The sequence below is a fragment of the Gigantopelta aegis genome, chromosome 3, assembly GCF_016097555.1.
Source record: "Gigantopelta aegis isolate Gae_Host chromosome 3, Gae_host_genome, whole genome shotgun sequence".
NCBI lineage: Eukaryota > Metazoa > Mollusca > Gastropoda > Neomphalida > Peltospiridae > Gigantopelta > Gigantopelta aegis.
Window position 1 is genome coordinate 49,348,386 of NC_054701.1, and position 20,790 is coordinate 49,369,175.

At 35.9% G+C, this 20,790-nt stretch overlaps 1 protein-coding gene across 2 annotated transcripts in view; it reads right to left on the bottom strand.

Moving 5' to 3' along the window:
* LOC121368169 (autism susceptibility gene 2 protein-like) overlaps positions 1-20,228 on the bottom strand; it is a 258,786-nt gene extending 238,558 nt beyond the window's left edge. For both annotated transcript variants that reach the window (XM_041492787.1, XM_041492786.1), the window contains exon 1: positions 19,798-20,228. In XM_041492787.1, the coding sequence (XP_041348721.1) occupies positions 19,798-20,046 (249 nt within the window). In that variant the 5' untranslated portion in view covers positions 20,047-20,228. The remainder of the gene's footprint in view (positions 1-19,797) is intronic.
* Positions 20,229-20,790: the final 562 nt, after the last annotated feature.

Consider the following 20,790-nt stretch of genomic DNA (forward strand, 5'->3'; position numbering starts at 1 on the left):
TGACTTGGTTAGGTGAATATCATTTGTGTTCACGCTTTGAGAGCATACCAGTGACTTGGTTAGGTGAATATCATTTGTGTTCACGCTTTGTGAACATACCAGTGACTTGGTTAGGTGAATATCATTTGTGTTCACGCTTTGAGAGCATACAAGTGACTTGGTTAGGTGAATATCATTTGTGTTCACGCTTTGTGAGCATACCAGTGACTTGGTTAGGTGATATCATTTGTGTTCACGCTTTGTGAGCATACCAGTGCCTTGGTTAGGTGATATCATTTGTGTTCACGCTTTGAAAGCATACCAGTGACTTGGTTAGGTGAATATCATTTGTGTTCACGCTTTGAGAGCATACTAGTGACTTGGTTAGGTGAATATCATTTGTGTTCACGCTTTGTGAACATACCAGTGACTTGGTTAGGTGAATATCATTTGTGTTCACGCTTTGTGAGCATACCAGTGACTTGGTTAGGTGAATATCATTTGTGTTCACGCTTTGAGAGCATACCAGTGACTTGGTTAGGTGAATATCATTTGTGTTCACGCTTTGTGAACATACCAGTGACTTGGTTAGGTGAATATCATTTGTGTTCACGCTTTGAGAGCATACAAGTGACTTGGTTAGGTGAATATCATTTGTGTTCACGCTTTGTGAGCATACCAGTGACTTGGTTAGGTGATATCATTTGTGTTCACGCTTTGTGAGCATACCAGTGCCTTGGTTAGGTGATATCATTTGTGTTCACGCTTTGAAAGCATACCAGTGACTTGGTTAGGTGAATATCATTTGTGTTCACGCTTTGAGAGCATACTAGTGACTTGGTTAGGTGAATATCATTTGTGTTCACGCTTTGTGAACATACCAGTGACTTGGTTAGGTGAATATCATTTGTGTTCACGCTTTGTGAGCATACCAGTGACTTGGTTAGGTGAATATCATTTGTGTTCACGCTTTGAGAGCATACCAGTGACTTGGTTAGGTGAATATCATTTGTGTTCACGCTTTGTAAGTTTTAGACAATCGAAAGAATGACATGCTACAACAATAATATATTTACCTCTTTTTTTTGGTCAAATTATTGAAATGATCAAAACATGCAGTTACGTTAATACAACCAAAAATAGAAATTCCACATAGGTACATGTACTCCAGAGCCTCGTTCCACGAAGTGATCTTAGCGCTAAGACCACCTTAAGTACATACAGTAGTTATACACTTAAGGTGATCTTAGGGCTAAGATCGCTTTGTGGAACAGGGCCAAGAGCTGAGAACTATATAAAACAAAAAACACTCGCTTTTATTTTCATTACCACTTAGTTCGCCCAATTTTTAATATCACTTTTAAAATCCATTGGATTATTTTTTTCATTTCAACTAATGTTCCATAATTGGCATTCATTCCAAAGGCCATGGTATGTAATATCCTTTCATGTTACCCATCTGGCAACTTCCTCCACTAATAATCAATAGCTGTGGTGGCCAGTGGTGTCTTGTTTAACACTTCTGATCCTGTGTCACAATTATCACATCTAAACCCCACTAGCTGGTGACCAAACAATATCCTGTGACATTGTTATTGTCAAACATGCCTTTCTTTCCTGTGCACCCATAGCAGGCCTCTGAGAATTGAAAATTAGCATAAACATCTTATGAGTTATTCCTGTCATAACTGTATAAATTTAATCATAATGGATGAATGAAAAATGGGTTACACAAAATTAGACATGTGTGAGCAAAACACATATACTTTTAAACCAAAACCCTCTTTGTATTGTGAAAAGTCAATTAAAGAAACAACCATCTTCTACCTGACATAATGATACACCTAATCTACATTCTCAATAATTTGAATGAACAAATCATTTTAACCATCAGCTACAGTAGTAGCCATTAAACCAATGCAATTAAAAATAAAAAAGTAATAAAAATTACATAATTGTTTTTTTAAAGATTCAAGGTTTTCTCTCCACTCAGGATAATATTCAAAAAGTGGCAGAACTCTTCATTAAGTACATAAGATATATTAAATTAAAAAAAAAAAAAAAAAAAAATTAATTAAAAAAATCAAGGTTTTCTCTCCACTTAGAACGTTCATGACACTGCTGTATCATTACAGTAGAGCTGAAGATCTCTTCATAAAATACCTGTGTATTAAATGAAGCATCTCTCCAATAGCGGAACCTCTCTTTTTATCTATTAGTGTTACCCAATAGCCAAGAGGTAATGGCTTCTCCAAGACAAGCTGCAGTCCACAAGATCTTGTCTGCTCTCTCTCCTGGCTAAATCAATAAAATCCCACAGCCATGTCAAATCTGTGGGATTGATTCTGAAGAAACCCACCCATTTCCTTCAGCCATATTGAAAATGGCGAGCCAAGTTTGAGATGAGTGTTTGAGACGCTGTGATGTGTTTTCAATGTGGCCGCCGCAGGCCGGGTTTAGCAATACTTTCATGCAATGTTTAGTCAATTAGTCAGACCAAAAAATGTCAGAATCCTTCAAACACTCTGCCACTGGTCAGGGGAAGAAAAAATGAAATGTGTCTGTAATAGTTTGCTTCAACTTTTCCAAATCGTGAGGCCTTCGTGGGGTTACAGGAATGTTAAGTTGTGTGTGCTATATAAATAAAATAAAGTTTGTTTAATGATGCCCACTGCATTGTTTTATCACTGGCCATAAAGTAGTAAATCAGTAATTGGAAAATTTAGTCTAAAACAGGGAGGGAGGGAGGAAAAACATACTGCTATCACATAGGCTACTCCTAATATAAAATGACTTACACAAAACAATTTACAGTATTTTAAGATCCATTAGCTTTTTAAAAAATAGTAATATAATGTTCAGATTTATTTTTCCCAGTTTTTTTTGTAGGGTTTTTTTTTTTTTTTTTCATGGTGATCACACTGTTTTAATCTAAGACTTAAAATATATAAAAATTTAAGACTTGGCCTACTAGATGTTTTTTTATTTATTTAATAATTGAGCCTTAAAGGAAACATGACACGAGACCATATTATAGCTCATTTTAAAAGAAAAATGATATAAAAATAATATACAAATAACTTTATAACAATAAAATACGTGTAGTTAACTTAAAATGAAGAAATTACGCTAATCAGTATCAAAGTACGATTTATGCATATTTCTTCGTGAGCGTTCAGAAAAAAAGGGAAGTGACGTCAGAGCCGCTGTACTCTTCCATTGTTGTTAACTGTTTATATATGGAGTAAGGGCTTACGATCTTTTCAGTCCAACAGTGCCGTACTGCGCGGCCTTTGGGTGTAAAAATAAACAGTTTAAACGATCGGGATTGTCTTTTTATGGTTTTCCAAAGGATTGTATCCGAAGAAAGACGCGTGTATTTTATCGCAAAAGAAAAGATTGGACACCAACACCGCATAGTACTTTGGTGTCAGCCTATTTACAGCCCGGAGCCCGAACGTTACCCGGAGACAAAAACAGTACTCGGTTGCGAATGCCGAGGTGTACATTGTACATATTTGGCACAAAGATACACCTCAGCATGATGTATTTATATATGTTAAAACAAAAATGTAGAATGTTTTATTTATTTATTTTTTTGGAAAAAAAAGAAGATTTTTCATATTAGGGCAGTAGGCCTACATAACAAAATCTGTATTCACCGTCCGAAGAAGGAAACGTCAACAAGTAATTAAATATGGCATATACAAACATGGGATTTGGCATGAGGATACATCTCAGTACGATGTATTTAAATATGTTTTTAAAAAACGTGTAGAAAACAATAATAATTTTAAATAATGTTTTTAATCTTCGGGCGGAATACGTCACAAAAATGTTCCTCATCGCCCGAAGCCCCAAAGCAACACGAAGTTCAATACAAAATAAACCACTACTGTCGGTGTCGAAATAACTATTATGTTTCATCCACGGGCTGACTTGAGAATCAGAGTGTTGTTTTAGTTAATTGGTCCTTTCTTTCCGTGGCCTGCACATGTGATTCCTGATTGGCAGGTGTATATTGCAGGGTATCGACCAGGTAAGTGATTACCACGGTCTAGACATACGTACAAAATACGTGCCAGTTTTTTTAAGATCACAGGGTATTGTGGCGTAACCTATCGCGACTATAGTACAATGTTAATGGACATTATCAGCCGCCCTGCTTCATTACTGTAAATAATGCTGTAAAACCCTTGATTAAGTAGACTTTCCCATCTAAAATTACAAAACTGACCAATTACGTAGTACCAAAGAAACGAAAATTATCACTTGGGTATCGTGAGTGGTCGTTTTTACTCTAACGCACCCTACCAATAGGCCTAATAATATGCTACTTTTTTATGAGAGAAAAATACTATAACCCCATTTCGTTCTATTGATGCAAATAGAAATATATTTAGTTTAAAAGTTGATTATACTCTCAAGTCATTTATGTTGTTTTACAAGCCAGGTTAATGAAAGTGAAGCGCCTTGTCGTAAATTAGAGCGTTTGTTTACACTGTGCATACAGATTTCATTATGTACAGCCCGAACATAAAAAATGCGATATTTTCTAAAAAAAAAACCCACCAAAAAATGTTTGTCCTACATTTATATTTTTTACATATTTTAATACATCATATCGAGGTGTATCTTTATGCTAAATATGAACAGTATACACCTCGGCATTAGCATCCGAGTTTTGGTTTTGTCTCCGGGTTACTTTCGGGCTCCGGGCTGTAAATTGGTCGACCGGTCTGGTCTGGCACCATCAGTTTCTCCACCCTCCGACTCGCTATCCGTTTTTTCATCAGTATCACTGTTGTAAGTAAATGTGTGTCTTTCTTCATTTACTAACAGCTCATATTGATACGGCAAAACGTTTTGCGAACGAACACTCATTGTTTTGGTAAGCTGTGCAAGTCTTCGATTCTTTATGAGTGGTACGGACTAATGCTTTTAAGTGTAAGGCTTCAGATCAAGCGACGCGTCTCTGACGTCACGGACCTCGTGATTGCCCTGCTCATTAAAGATCGGCAATTTCCGCTAAGAGCTCGTATCTGGGGTTCTTTTATGGAGATATTTTAAGTAATTAATTTTTTATATATTTTTTTTTTTAGGTGATTCAATTTATAATTAATTGTACATGGTTGGTGCCAAATATGGTTTACGTGACATGTTTCCTTTAAATTATTTATTTTTCCTGTGGGCACAAAGAAATCATGACATTTTGATGTCTTTCACATTCCTCGAGTGATCACTAATTAAAACCAAACACACTCAAGTGGTCATCTGTGTTTCAAATCAGTGAACTACTACAAAATGCATATTAGGCAATCTGTCTGGTTGCTGTTCTTTTTCAAAGGGTTTAGCAGTGGGTCAATCAGTAAACATTTACATTTTTCTCTCAGAATGTTTAGTGTGTGAGTATTTACTGACCATACATCTCCCTATTGAAGAGTTAAAAGTCTGGGTGAGAGCTGGTACTGAGATGCAAACCCAGGACCCATCAATCAGCTATATGTGCAGTGGCCTATTCACTACATTACAGAAGTTTGTTTTGTTTAACGACACCACTAGAGCACATTGATTTATTAATCATCGGCTATTGGATGTCAAACATATTGTCATTTTGACAGTCAAGAGAGAAAACCCGCTACATTTTTTCCATTAGTAGGAAGGGATCTTTTATATGCACCATCCCACAGACAGGATAGCACATACTATGGCCTTTGATATACCAGTCATGGTGCACTGGCTGGAATGGGAAATAGCCCAATGGGCCCACTGACAGGGATCGATCCCAAACTGACCACACATTAAGCATCACTACATTACAGAGGCCAGTGCAGCTGCATTCTCTTCATTCAGTTTAACATTTACTGTCATGCTTATATAAAATCATCAGCTTGGTCATCTGATTAATGCATTGGCTTAAGCCTGGTTTCAATCCACTACTGTTATATCAGTGTGATCAGCTGATTAATGCAGTGGCTTAAGCCTGGTTTCAATCCACTAAGTAGCTTAAGACTCATTTCAAACCAATACTTTTATATCTGCGTGGTCAGCTGATTAATGAAGTGGCTTAAGCCTGGTTTCAGCACAATTCTTAACACGTCTGTGACCAAAGAATGTTTTAATGATAACAGTGTCGCAGAGGATCAGCGCTGGTCTGCGTTCGATCAGACACGGTTCTGTCCAAAAGAGACGTCTACAGCTATGTTCCCATAAAAAACAAATGCCTTGGGTCTGTGCTAATCTGTGTTGGTCACAGATGTACTAGACTGTAAGGAAATCAGTGCTTACATAATTAACAGTAATCTGATACTGATAGGATTGACACTGTCACTGGCCAAAGGTTATCAAGTCACAATGCATTATCATGTAAGTACTTACTGTCAGTGGCAGATCTGGAGCGATCAGCCCCCACAGCAAAACCATGTAATGTGTAAAATCTTATTGATTTTTAATTCAGTTAAAGTACCTGAAACAGATTTTATGTTTTAGTGCAAAGTTTTCAGAAATGTAAACATATGACCAAAAAAACTAGCCTGGAAATAGTGTTCAGATCATGGATATTGTTCAGAACCAATTTATCATTTGTCAAGCTTTACCAGGACTTCATAAACTTATTATCATATCACCAGTAACATTGCTGAAATTTTATTACCAGAAATTATAGTATTTTATATTGAAATATTATGATTTGAACCGAGTGTATCCTTTGGAATGTTGCCTAATGAACGTGGAATCTTACGAAAAATTAGTCAGATGGTTAATGCTAGCAAGATATTAATGCAAAAAATGTATCTGGTGTATTCATGCAATAAGTACATGATGCATTGCATGTTTAATGTATGTAACCACCAAGAAAAATAATCTATTAGAAAGAAAGTGCTATTTTTTGTCATTACAAAGTAATCATGTAATGAACAAGATAACACAAATGTATATTCTGGACAAGCAAAACAAACAGCCCATGAATTATTATTGTTGTTCATACCAGGTAGATGTGCCATGTTAGCTCCACGCTGTCATTTCTGTGGTGCTCTGTATAATAAGTGAGGAAATTACTACTAATTAACATAAATGGCTAGCTTCCACTGGCTTGACTGTCAAAACAAATGCCAACTACTAGTGCTACTGCTTAATTGATGTGAACTAAAACTGAAGTAAATTCTGCGACAATTCAGCATTTTGTGTTTGCAGTGTGATCTTTAAAAGTTGCTTCTGCCAGACATATTAATAAAAAATACTCATTTTAGTGTGTACCTGTCCCAAAGCGATATCAGTAATTCGGCACACATTATTCAGTGCATTCATTAGGAGCTCGTAGTCCAGTGGTAAAGCACTCGGTTGATGCGCGGTCGGTCTGCGATCGATTCCTGTCAGTGGGCCCATTGGGCTATTTCTCGCCCCAGCCAATGCACCACGACTGGTATATCAAAGGCTGTGGTATGTGTTATCAAGTCTGTGGGATGGTGCATATAAAAGATCCCTTGCTGCTAATCGAAAAGAGTAGCTCATGAAGTGGTGACAGCTGGTTTCCTCTCTCTATATCTGTGTGGTCCTTAACCATATAACCATAAATAAACTGTGTTGCGTGTGTCGTTAAAGAAAACATTTCCTTCATTCATTAGGACCTTTCGTGTAATAAATTTCACTGTATAATTTATAACTAGTTACCCATGATGTACAACTTAAACAGATGAATAGGTGGGTTTTTTATGAGATTACACAATGATAACATTTTTTTAATGTAAATAACCTGGATGTGAAATATATTTAAAATTAATAATGCAATGATTTCAACAGTATTGCAATATATACAGTAACACATTGTACTGCAAAGATCAAAAGAAAAATCAATGTAATTTTCATTAATCAGTGTACTATAAAATTCTGACAGTACAGTTTGTTTTAGCTGATGTAAACAGAACATCTGTTTCCATAAATCCAACATATAGTTCATTATCACCCACATGGTTACATAATTATGGTATTGTTATGGCACACTTCTGACGTCACAATAATCCTTTTACGTCAAAAGGGAGTTGATTAATTTGTCGGTTCTATCAAAACTTTCCAGGCGAGTAAGGAAAGAAGGAAGGAAATGTTTTATTTAACGATGCACTCAACACATTTTATTTATGGTTATATGGCGTCAGACATATGGTTACGGACCATACAGATATTGAGAGAGGAAACCTGTCATCGCCACTTCATGGGCTACTCTCTTCGATTAGCAGCAAGGGATCTTTTATATGCACCACCCAACAAACAGGATAGCACATGGCCTTTGATATACCAGTCATGGTGCACTGGCTGGAACGAGAAATAGCCTAATGGGCCCACTGACAGGGATTGATCCTAGAACGACTGTGCATTAAGCGAGAGCTTTACCACTGCGCTACGTCCGTACTTAATGTCTGTTATATTAACTTGTAAATTAGTTTGTGGATAATAAATAAAACATTACTGATGTGCATGCCACATGGAATTTAGGGAACTTGTTTGGAATAGCTATATAAACCTCACTACATTAGCACAAGGAATAAAACAATTCTCATACTAATTCCATAAATTTCATATGGCACTCCCACTTGTGCAATAATCTCTATGTACGCATGGTTAAATATTAAGCAATTATCACTCACTGTGATAGTGTTTCACATAGTTATTTAGGCCATCTATGGTTTTCTTCAATCACCCCTATCCCACAAGTCTCCGTATTTCTCCCATCCCTTAACCATTCATAAGTATTCATTTCAACTTATTTTCGTGCTTATATCCAATTAAGGTTTAAGCACACTGTCCTGGGCACATACCTCAGCTATCTGGGCTGTCTGTCCAGGACAGTGAGTTAGTGGTTAGTGAGAGAGAAGAGGGTGTAGTGGCCTTATACCTACCCACTGAGCCCGTAAGAACTTGCTATGGGTTGGAGCCGGTACCGGGCTACGAACCCTGTACCTACCAGCCTGCAGTCCAATGGTTTAACCACTGCGCCACCGAGTTGTCTTTATATGCACTTTCCCATGGACACAACAGTACATACCATGGGCTTTCATACACCAGCTGTGGGACACCCAGTCTCTGAAGGATGATGGATCCATTAACCCACTGCTTTTCAGGTGAGCAATGACCTACATCCTGCTTGAAGACAAACAATGTCAGGAATCCTTTAAACTGACAATAATAATTAATGCATATACATGGGTTGCCAAATAATACAAAAACCATGGAAGTTGGTAGGATTTTGTTTTGTTTAAAGTCTTATGAGGTTATCACACTCAGTCAATTAATTAGTAATCAGTCAGCCACAATAAATTATTACCTTTTTTCCCCTACTTTATAACTCAAAAATAATATTCCATTTCCATGGTGCTTAAGCACACCCATTTTTATATAACCCTAAAACAAGAATACTGTTACTAAGTACCAATGCTAGTAAAGGTTTAAATGAAATTTAATACATATTTTTGGATTCAAACAAGAAATTAAGTAATTAATTACATTCAAGTATTTCAAGATAATAGGCAATTGAAATACATACAAAATTATTTCTTGATGGGCAACTGCCTGCATATGGAATGCAAGTTAATTTGATGTCACTAGCATGGCAGGTAATTTGGCTTCTAGCTTAATAGAGTCAGCCAGATCAAATCATAAAGAATCAATTTCTCCTCCATTTAAGAAATTGACAGAACAAAATCCTTTGGCATATTTATTTAAAGGTGGGTTTTCCTTTCTTAAATTAAAAATCAAATTTTAATATATGGTTTTATAGTCAACAGTCCATTCATTTTATTTTCAGATTTGCAGATATATCCCAACAAACATTCAAGCACACTGTCCTGGGCATGTCTTTTGGTTACCTGGTCCATAAGAGAGGTCAAGGTTTAGTTTTAACACCTTACACCATTAAAACTCAACTCTTGGTGAACACATATATTTGGAAACCCAGCACCTACCCTGTACTGGCTTTAGGGCCAGTGTCTTAATCATTAAGCGACCAAGGTTGGTTCCTGTTTCACAAGACGTGATACAGACATATCCATTCTCTGCAGACTGCTCGCTCTTCAGCTGCCATCTCAGCAACAATTAATTGTGGTGATGCTAGCTTTTAGTCATTTCTACTGCTCTCTGGGTGTAAACTGTTGCCTTGGTAACAAGTCGTGGTAGTTCATTAGCAAAATTACTTCCATAATCAAGCATCTTTACAACTTATTTATGCCCAACTTGTGTATATGCTTAGCATATTTATTAAATAACGATTGAAAATGAGGAGGGGCTCTTTGGCATGTGTCTTAATGGGAGGATCAACTCAAATATGAGCCTGATGTGTTGGAAAGATGCATACCCAAACGACCAACACATACTGACACTTTAAGAAATTAAAAACACGTAATTTTAGAGTTAATAAAAAAAAGTTATTATTCCTGCTAACTGTGGGGCAGCCATTTTGTTTTGTTTTTGTGACGTCCAGTGGTATAGCTTGAGGAGAAGTGACGTCAGCTCCGTCCAAAACACAGTGCAGAGTGTAAACAAACACTCTAATTTACGACAAGATGCATAGCTTTCATCAACCTGACTTGTAAAACAGCATAACTGACTTGATAGTATAATAAACTATTTAACTAAATATATTTCAATTTGCATCAATAGAACGAAATGAAGTTATAGTATTTTATTCTTTTAAAAAATCCGAAGAAAAAATTGCATATTATTAGGCCTATTGGTAGGGTACGTTCAAGCAAAAACTACCACTCACGATACCCATATAATAATTTTCTTTTCTTTGGGACTACGTAATTGGTCAGTTTTGTGAGTTTAAGTGGGAACAGAACTTCTACTTAAGTCTACTTAATCAAGGGTTTTACATAATTACTTACAGTAATAAAGCAGGACGGCTGATAATGTCCATTACGATTTCAGGTGTGTACACGTGGTTATCACCCAATACCCTGTGATCTTAATAAAAAAAGGCACATCTTTTTCGTGTGTCTAGACACCGTCTAAATATACACCTGCCAATCAGGAATCACAAGTACAGGCCACGGAAAGAAAATATCAATTAACCAAGAAAACACTCTGATTATTATTTCAGTACGTGGGTTAATTTATGTACAAAACATAAGACAGTTATTTCAACACTTTGACAATGGTGGTTTATTTTGTATTGAAAAATAATGTATACTTGGTGCTGGCCTACTGGGATGGATATTATTACAGAATATTGCGATGCATCTGCAAAAATCAGTTCGAAGACTAATTCCTGATGTGACACATTAGGTATTACATAATCACCAGCTCACCAGAGGATGGTACAAAATGGCTGCACCCGTTATATATAATAGCCGTCACATTTAAGCGTTTTATTAATTAACGTGTTGATATTAAGCAATAATGTGCATTATATATCGTTGACTATGCATACCAGGTCAGCCAAATGCCTTATGTGTAGCACTGTGGAGAAGTACACACATGGTGATTTGTTTAGCAATAAGATGGTTGTTAATATGAACACAATATTTGCACATATATTTTCAGTAACAGTGCACAACAGATTATGCAATAAACTGCAGTATACACGTGGGTGAAAGCACACCTTCCTCCAAGTCAATTTACAGGTCTAGGAATGCTCCATACAAATTTCCATGTTTCAATCATCTTAGCGAATACTTTTTTCTCACAATTTTCCTTCTCTCCCACTGCAGACCATTTGTGACAATTACTGTGTATTTGACAACTTATTTGACTGATGATAAAATAATGTGTTAAAATGGTGTTGAACATACAAACATTCCTTTTCTACATCCTGGTCAACCATATATGTAATGCTTTAGTCATTCACTGGATGGAAGTTTAACTTGCTTCTTTGCTCATATGCCTATAAATTACAATTCAAAGAAAATTACTAATCATTTTAACTTTGATTCATGTTACTTTGTTATATGCCCCTCTTCCGTACATCAATATCTTCCTGAATCCACTATTAAATTCAGGTCAGCTGCATGTATCTATAAAAAGCTATTATCATAGGAACCTGGAGATTTGCAGCAGTATGAGAACTGGTCTGAACTAACAAACGGCACTTGTATGTAAACAGCCAGGAGGAAGGCTGCATTCAGGAACTAATTAAGGCCCATCCAAACAGAGCACTTGTAACATAAACACCAGAAGTGGCTTACAATTGCAGCAAGTCAACATTCAGAGACAGCAGAGTCGCCCTGCACCCCCACACAGGCCTCCCAGCAGAGGTGAAACAATTGTAACAGGTCTGCCACACAATGAGGTTTGATTAGCATCCGGGGATTACCGTTTGACACAATCGATCCAACCGGACAACAAAGAGTGGAGGAGCAGGCACTATGGCACAACTGGCTATGCATGATTGCTGCTAAAAAGACACCGGGGGTCAGTGTTATGTAAAGACTAACCAGGAACAAATGTGTCTAACGTTGTTAGATCTAATGACATTTCTGACTCTTACAATGACTTGAAAGAGTCATGGCAAACTGCGGGTCACACTTGAAAACAGAAGTGTTTGCTACAGCCAAAAGTTAGGTTTCAATATAAGACACCAGTACTCACTCAAAATGCTTATATACGTTTGCAATGATGATGAAAACACTTCTGCTTAGAGATCAAAATAAGTTTATTTAATTAAATATTCTACCCACTACATTTTACCTTTGTATATATCAATAAGTAACACCTTACTGTTTACTTTAGCTCAACACCTGTCAAACATTCCCCGTTTCCAGTGATTGTATGACAGATGTGAGGTTTCACCTATTTGGTATGTAAGTAAATAGTATAAATCAGAAACTCATACTTGTTTAGATTACTTCAACCCAGGGTTTCACAATTCCTAATGACAAACACTTCGGCAGGTGGAATTTTCATACTGGGCAAGTAACACAAGTTAAATTCAAATGCCAGGCAGCAATCGACATCAGTTTGATAACTCTGGATATCATATATACATGCGTATACATATCCATCCAGATGTGTTTTGGAAGAGTAGACATGTAAAACACTGTTTATTTGAAGCTTCAGCAATATTAACTTCATGGGACAAGGGGGAATATGTGGGTTGATTGTGTACAAATGCCTTTTGGCAGGTAAATTTTTAAAAAACATTTTGAACCCTTGTCACATCATGAATCAGAAAACCCAGACTTGCTATACCAGAACAGGTTGGAATTGTTTTTGGTCTATGTGTGACTGTTGTTTTATATTTAAAATATTATTTGTGTAACATGAATGTCCTACATACAGCATTGCCACCTGAGATGATGAATCCTGCAATTAATAAGAGACATGATCTCAGCACTGTAAAAAACAGTTGGTGCCGTATTACTATGTAGTAAGATTAAATGGATAAAATTTACAACCCCTGCAATTATGAAAAGGTCCACGGCAAAAAAATAATATATATATATATATATTCCACAGCATAAAAAGGTTCCATGGAGTATGAAAAATTGCCGTGAACAATTGCAGGGGTTGAATCTAGCACTAATAATATTAATGAAGTGTCATTATACCGAGTTATATGAGAAGAGAAAAACATTTTACTTGGTAGTTATCATTATTGATTTAGAACACGTCGTTAGATTGCTCGTAAAACTATTTTTAAAATCTGTCGTGAAATGGATAACTACGCTGATGATTAAATTGTGCAATGAAACTGATAACCACTGTGTCAGTCTATTACTATGTAGGTTATGATCTGTTCTTTATAGCTGCATCCAGAGGATTAGTTGTTAACTAGTTTACATTATATTATCGAATCAAACAGGGGAGAAAAAAATATTTTAAATAACTGAACAGAAAAACACATAGCAGAAACTATAATGGGGTTTTCCGGTTTCAGCAAACTAATCTAACTAGAGTTAATGCTGTCAAAACTCATACTCAAATACATTCTCTTCTTACAAGATGTCTGACTCGGGACATTTTTATTGACTTTTTTTCATAGCTTTATGGCCATACGGCATCATTCCTACCATAAACTATTCAGGGCTAGATTTAGCAGTCGTCAAATGCAACAATTTCAACATTTTAAAGCAACTGCCAAATTTTGTTTTAATTGGCGAAATAATTTCATATTTGGTAGATATTTTGTCATATATATGTATGGAATAACTGTTGATTTCTGCCATTTTTGAAGTTCAATAGATAATTTGGAGAAAGTTTCTGCTCACGCATAGAGCTAGCCCTGACTATTGTTTCATTACAATTCTCTGTTTTATCTACACATATGAACAAGTAAAAAGGGTTGAATGTTGGATTAATTTGACAGGATTGGATTATTAGTTTATTAGTTAAATATTACATTTCTGATCCCTCCCATACGCCATTTTTGCTGATTATCATGACTCATCCTGTCCAATGCCAAAAATTGACCAAATGCTATTTTTTATATATGTTTTAATAATTTTCAAGGAAATACACTACACATCTTCATTCCAACATAAGCCCTGGATTCTATAGTTCTATAGTTCTATATGTATTAATTAGTATTATGCATTTGTAACTAAAACATGTAAACAATTGAGCAGTATGCTTGCATTAATAGCTGTGTTACCTTTTTTATTTACTCAGTCATGTGTAGCCCATTCTAAAAACATGTCATAATCTGTTCTGAAAACAATTTCCAGTGGTTGAGAGAAAAAACAGTCCTATGTGGAATCAAATGCCGTCATAAACATATATTTAACTTCTTTAAAATGACTCAGATTCATAACAATGCAGACCATTTAAGTACATGTGGATTTTAGCCCACTGTTGGGTCAGTAAACTATAGTTACATGTTACTAGAAAGAATGAGAGAGAGAGAGAGAGAGAGAGAGAGAGAGAGAGAGAGAGAGAGAGAGAGAGAGAGAGAGAGAGAGAGAGAGAGAGAGAGAGACGGAGAGCATGCCTGACATTATTCAAAAATAAAAATTAAGTTTCTTTGTCCTAACCAGACCAGCCAACGAAAATCAGCCAGGTGAAATCTTTTTTAACATTTTCCATAATTTTTTTAAAAACAAATTTCAGTTTTGGTTTAAACTAGTAGATATCTGTCAAAAACACATTTTGAACACCCCCCCCCCCCCCCATCCCGATATATTTAACCAAACTTCATTGATATTAGTTTTAATCTGTAGGAAATTAGAAATTCATTAAATTGCTATTAATAGTAACGAGAGTGTCACTGTCATGAGACTTTGCAATGCATGTTGGTTAAATGTTCTCTTATAACAAAACTGATGTTTAATTCGGAAGGCAGCTGTAAATGGAACACTACATCAAGTCATTTCATGGAGATGGATTTGTGGTGGGTATGTTGAGGTAAAATGATGCTGGAGAGAGCTAAAACCTGATATCAATAAGAATGCAATGTATAATCCAGAAATGTTTAAAACTGAAATATTAATATGCGATAGAATAAAGTGCCCTGTATTTAACAATATGGAGCAAAACAATTCTTGCAAAAATATGTATGGAGAAAAACAAATGTGTTTTAATTTTATCCCTGTCTACCTACACACATTTGAAACTACAGGTCAGAAATGGACACACAAAAATATTTTTAAGGATAGCCTTATGGGAAAACCTTCGCCTTGGCCTGAGAAGAGCCCAGGAAGCTCAGATGTGTCCATGATAAGTGTACCAGAATCATGACTTATTTAGAGACAAATCTGGCAGGAAGAAAGATGATCCATGGGTGATTTTTACACGTCAACTCAGGTAATGTATATATTAATTTAAAGAATGGCTGGTCATATTGTTATTAAATACAAAACGTTAATTTAGTCACACACACCAGTCAAGATTTCTTAAATTATGTATGAATTAGCAATAATAAAACTGCAGAATTACAAACAGAATCACCAATCTAAAAAGTAATTTCTGATTTTTCTCTAAAAAAATTATTTTTCTGCAAATGGTGCATTTTTAAGTCATTTGTAAACAGAAATTTGTTAACACTTACATCGACCAGTCCTATCCTGTGACACTGATATCTTGTGTATTAAGCAAAATGTTTAATACAAACATATTAAATGTTTTACCAGTGATGTTTTGTTCGCATGTTTCCATTTAGGGCTAGCTCTGGCACTAGCCATATTTGCCAATTGCGAATTTAAAAGCAAGTGACAAATTTTATTTTAATTTTGCTAAATAATTTCATCTAATAATTGATTTTTGGTGATAATTTTTTAAAGTTTTTTTTGCAATTTTTGAAGCTTTATAGATAATTTGGCAAATTGTTTTGTTAACCCAGAGCTAGCCCCACGGTTGAATATCCTCAGTGTGGAAAACACCCAATCATTGTTATAATAACTAATAAACAAATCATGAACATATGTCACCGTGCATAACTACCATCCGCTATGTTATTGCCTTAACTTGTGCATGTGTTGCTGGACCTACCTGCATTCAAAACGTGTTCTAGCATCTACCTGTTATTTGACAGGTTATTCATATGAGTTGTGCAGGCGATATCATTATGAAAATGTTATCACACTCAAATAGTCTTCAATATTATACAATGATCATATTTTTTTAACACAAGTTGTTGAGGGGAGCCAGGTTGTGTTTAATACTTGCTACAAAATATGGCTAAAAAAAATATGTCCACGTGTACATGCTGAAAATGACAGTTTTTGACATATACTTCCATGTGGTCTGAACTGTGAATGGAATGTTTACAACTTTAATAATACATCAGCACATTTTATAATTAGCAGGTCTAGAGACTTGAGAGAAGAAACCCACAGTTGGCACCAGATGTCTACTTTTATTATTGATCAGCAGCAGCCCTCAACATCACACATACAAATATTTTTGTCATACATTGACAACTAAACATTTCATACTATCTAGACATAAAAAATAGAAGTAGGCGCCATCTGGCTCCAAGATGGAAACGTTAACGTATAGAGGGCTGGATTAGCAGCAAGGGGTCTTTTTATTATAAATATAGAATCTTTAAAACAGAACAACCCAGATCACAAAGCAACTTTTTGTTTAGCATCAAATCTCAATTCCGTACGCAAGTTTCAGAGATCACTATACAATTTTAAACAGTAGATTCTAACAGTTTTCAAAGTGATTATAACCATCATTAAACAAAGTTTAAGGGGACATTTTCCATGGATCATATTACACCATGTACAGCTCTTTGAAATACCAGCTGTGGAGCAGTGGTTGAAATTAGAGAAATAAAGACAATGGGTCTGAGCACCAAAGTGGGATTGATCTCACAACTCAGGCAAACACTCCACACCCTGTGACATTTACTTGGACATTACCTTTGGGGATTGACACACTGATATCCTAATACACATTCCAAGCATACCTGTAATCTTGCACTGTAAGATTAAGATTAAGGTTTTATCCATGGATTAATGTAGTTCAAGCTGAAAGGTGATCTTATAATTTTTTCAAATTAAAGGGGAAATGTAACATTTAACTTTGCATATTTGTAAATGGATACTCATAAATAGGTTATGCAAATGTTCGATTCTCAAGGTGTGGGTGGTCAGTATGTTAAAAAGTCATGGTGGTTGATTTAATCATGTTTTTTCACTGTTTAAAATTTGTGCACATTTGCATTTCATGAAAAATCACTGTTTCTAGTAATGCTGTCAAAATCACAGAATGTGAGTCTGCTACCGAGATCTGACCTCATTCTCTCTCTTCATCACTGATTACTGTTATGGTCAGTGGGTATTCCCACTCTAATACAACAATAATCATATGTTTGGCATTAAATATCTTTACATTGATTATTTTCCAGTTCACTGATAAGAAATATTCCACATGTTAATCACTAATACACACACTACAGGGAAAAAACCTACCAGCACCTATGTAATTAACTAAAACATTGATGAAAGGGGGTGCTGTCAATTCTTCTTGTAGTGTGTATTAGTGGTTCATATATGAAATAACTTCACATACATTTTTTTCACTTCCTATTTATTGCACAAGTTTATTTTGCTCAAGAATATATACCACAAGACCACTATGCGGTTGAGTGGTATGTTCTTGTGCAAAATAAACTTGCGCAATAAATAGGAAGCGAAAACAATGTATGTTAAGTTCAGTATTTATTACATACTTTGTTTTATTTTTTTTCAAAAATGATTTAATTTCTTAAATCTATTAATCAATCCTCCTTTCATGGATTTACTTAACATTACAACCCCTGCAATTAAGAAAATGTCCAAGGCAAAAAAAGTATCACGGAGAATTAAAAGTCCAACACCAATCTCTATGGCATTGCTGATTGCTGTGGGCAATTGCAGGGGTTGCATTAAGAATCATACTCTGTGGCAGTCTTGTGTAATGTTTCAAATATGATGTGACTTAATTTGTAGATCAAACATGACGTCAGTAATAAAAAGGTGCTAACTCCAGTAAAAATAAAAAGCGAATTCCCCATTTACAAGTTCTGGTCCAGATCGCACATATGTGTGATACAAGATAAATTTATCACACAGTTTGAAAATGTCTTTATCACTATTATAAGAATGAATAGTTATGTAATAAAGACTGATCTCTGACAGCAGTGTGTGATTATATAACTGTCCAAATGTCAGTCTAGCTCTCTGACAAACGGCAGAGTATTCTGGTTAGAGCCTGCTGTACTATAATATGAACCTAAAACCTGGTGGCTTAACCAGTTGCAGTAGTCTACTATAATATCAGACCGTGGCCATAATTTGTTTCAGTGGTAGCCTGCCGGCCTTCAAGGTTATGAAATCTGGTAGCCCTCAGTAAAATTGGTAGCCCTTAATTTATAAGCAAAATCATTTATTTTTATTTAGAAGTTGTTTTAGGTTGCTTTTGGGGTGTTTAAGCATCTTGTTGACTGCAGAGTAACTGGATGTGCAAAAAAAATCTAGTAGCCTGGCGGACTACCAGGTTTATACATCTGGTAGCCAGTGAGAAATTGGTAGCCAAAACACCCCAGGCTACCGCTAAGGTCGAGCCCTGTATATGCCACCAAGGCTGGTTATTAAAATACCAAATCTCAAGACACCACACCATAATTTGGTGCTGCAGTGTTCAAGTACTTACTGTTGACTTTCACTGGAACTACTTTTATTTCTGGTTTAATGTACCAACTCATAAAAAAAAAAAATTACAGAAAAACTGGCATGAGTTTTGGGATGGTTTTACAAATTTACATAAAAGTAAAACCATCCAAACATGCATTTATGCAGGAGACAAAATCTGCTACATTTACTAAAATATAAAACAGTGGCTCAAAGAACTGTCAGTAACTGGAGGATGTTATTTAAAAAATATACATATATATTATATATATATATATATATATATATTTATTTATACTGGTAATCAATAACAACCGTAGTAAAAAAATTAATTGGCTGCACCAAACAATCTGATGTAGGAAGCAGGGGGCACTCCACTCCACTCCATTTAAAAATATTTCTCTTCCCTGTCCCTATTTTTCTCTTGATGGCCCTGCTACCCCTTAAAATAAGTGGCAAACCAAATACATAGCTACGAAGCCTCTATTTTATGCATAATAGAGAAGATGGTGCAAGTCTATTTATTGTCTACAACTGGACAGAGGCATGCCGACACAGTCTGTAAAATTAAGCCAGCCTGGCAGGTGCCCCACAATAAACTTGGTGATGATCAAGACTTTCTACATGTCCCCGACATTCCGGGCTGACTGCAACGTTTGGCGGCGTGTAGGTAGTAAGTTAAAAACATTAATATCACCAATACTAACGTGAGTGCGTGTATGGTCTTTGTTTGATCTCCGGGGCCCTGCGTGCACAAATCTCGTTAGCCACTCACCTCTAATTCTTCGATGGTCCGGAAGCTGACGATCGCGAATCCGTCTATGATATCCTCTTCGAATGAGTTTGAAGAGCTATTCCTCCTCCTCCTGTGTTTCCCCCTCCCCTTGTCCTTACTTGTTCTGGGAGGGGATTCGTCACATTCGTCCGCACTCTCTTCCACTTCATTCTGTTTATCATGCAGCTGATGAGCCCTCTCGCGGCGTCGATTTCGCTGATTGCGATTCGGTTTGGGGTCGGTCTCCATCGAATTTTCACTTCAACTGGAGCCAAATCAGCTAGAAATTAGCCACATCGGGGGCTATAGGGTATGTGCCGGCCCCGTGGGTACTCCAAGTGGTCCAGCAAGTCACAATCTGTGTAAAAATCCTGTTAAAATCAAAGCACCTAAACCAAACAGCAAGCACGATTGTTCAAATGGCGGATACAATATGGCCGCACAACGCTGAGTGGCATAGCTGTGTCCTTCCGCTGGGCACTTGCTCGATATAGTGCAATCAAAGAGATTTTTTTTTAACTTTGTTGCGTTTCGTAGTGGCACGTACCCTATGATTTATCATTGCAGACATCGTACTTTTATTGTTTATTTTTAAAATACTATATGGATTTTCTACAATAGATACATCACAATCTCTGTCATAATAGCTTAATAAAATTCAGATGAGATAAAAGTGTTTTCTATTTAAAGTCATAAAAAGTACGCTTGTTAATGGTTTGTGTTTTTATGTTGCAGTCTTATTGGTTAAAACGCATATTAAAGAAACATATTTTCCACTATAACCAATTACCTGTAAATTTGGACGATGTATTTCTTTGTATCTCTTTGTTGTGATTGCAATGCAAAGTTACTTAATTTTAAAATAAAAAATAATAAAACAAAATTAAAATGAATTTATACATAATATGGTCACCATTGGTGTATTAGTCATGCAATATATTTACACAGACTGTTTAATATACGTGCTTAAATCACAGGCGTTAGAAGTTGCCT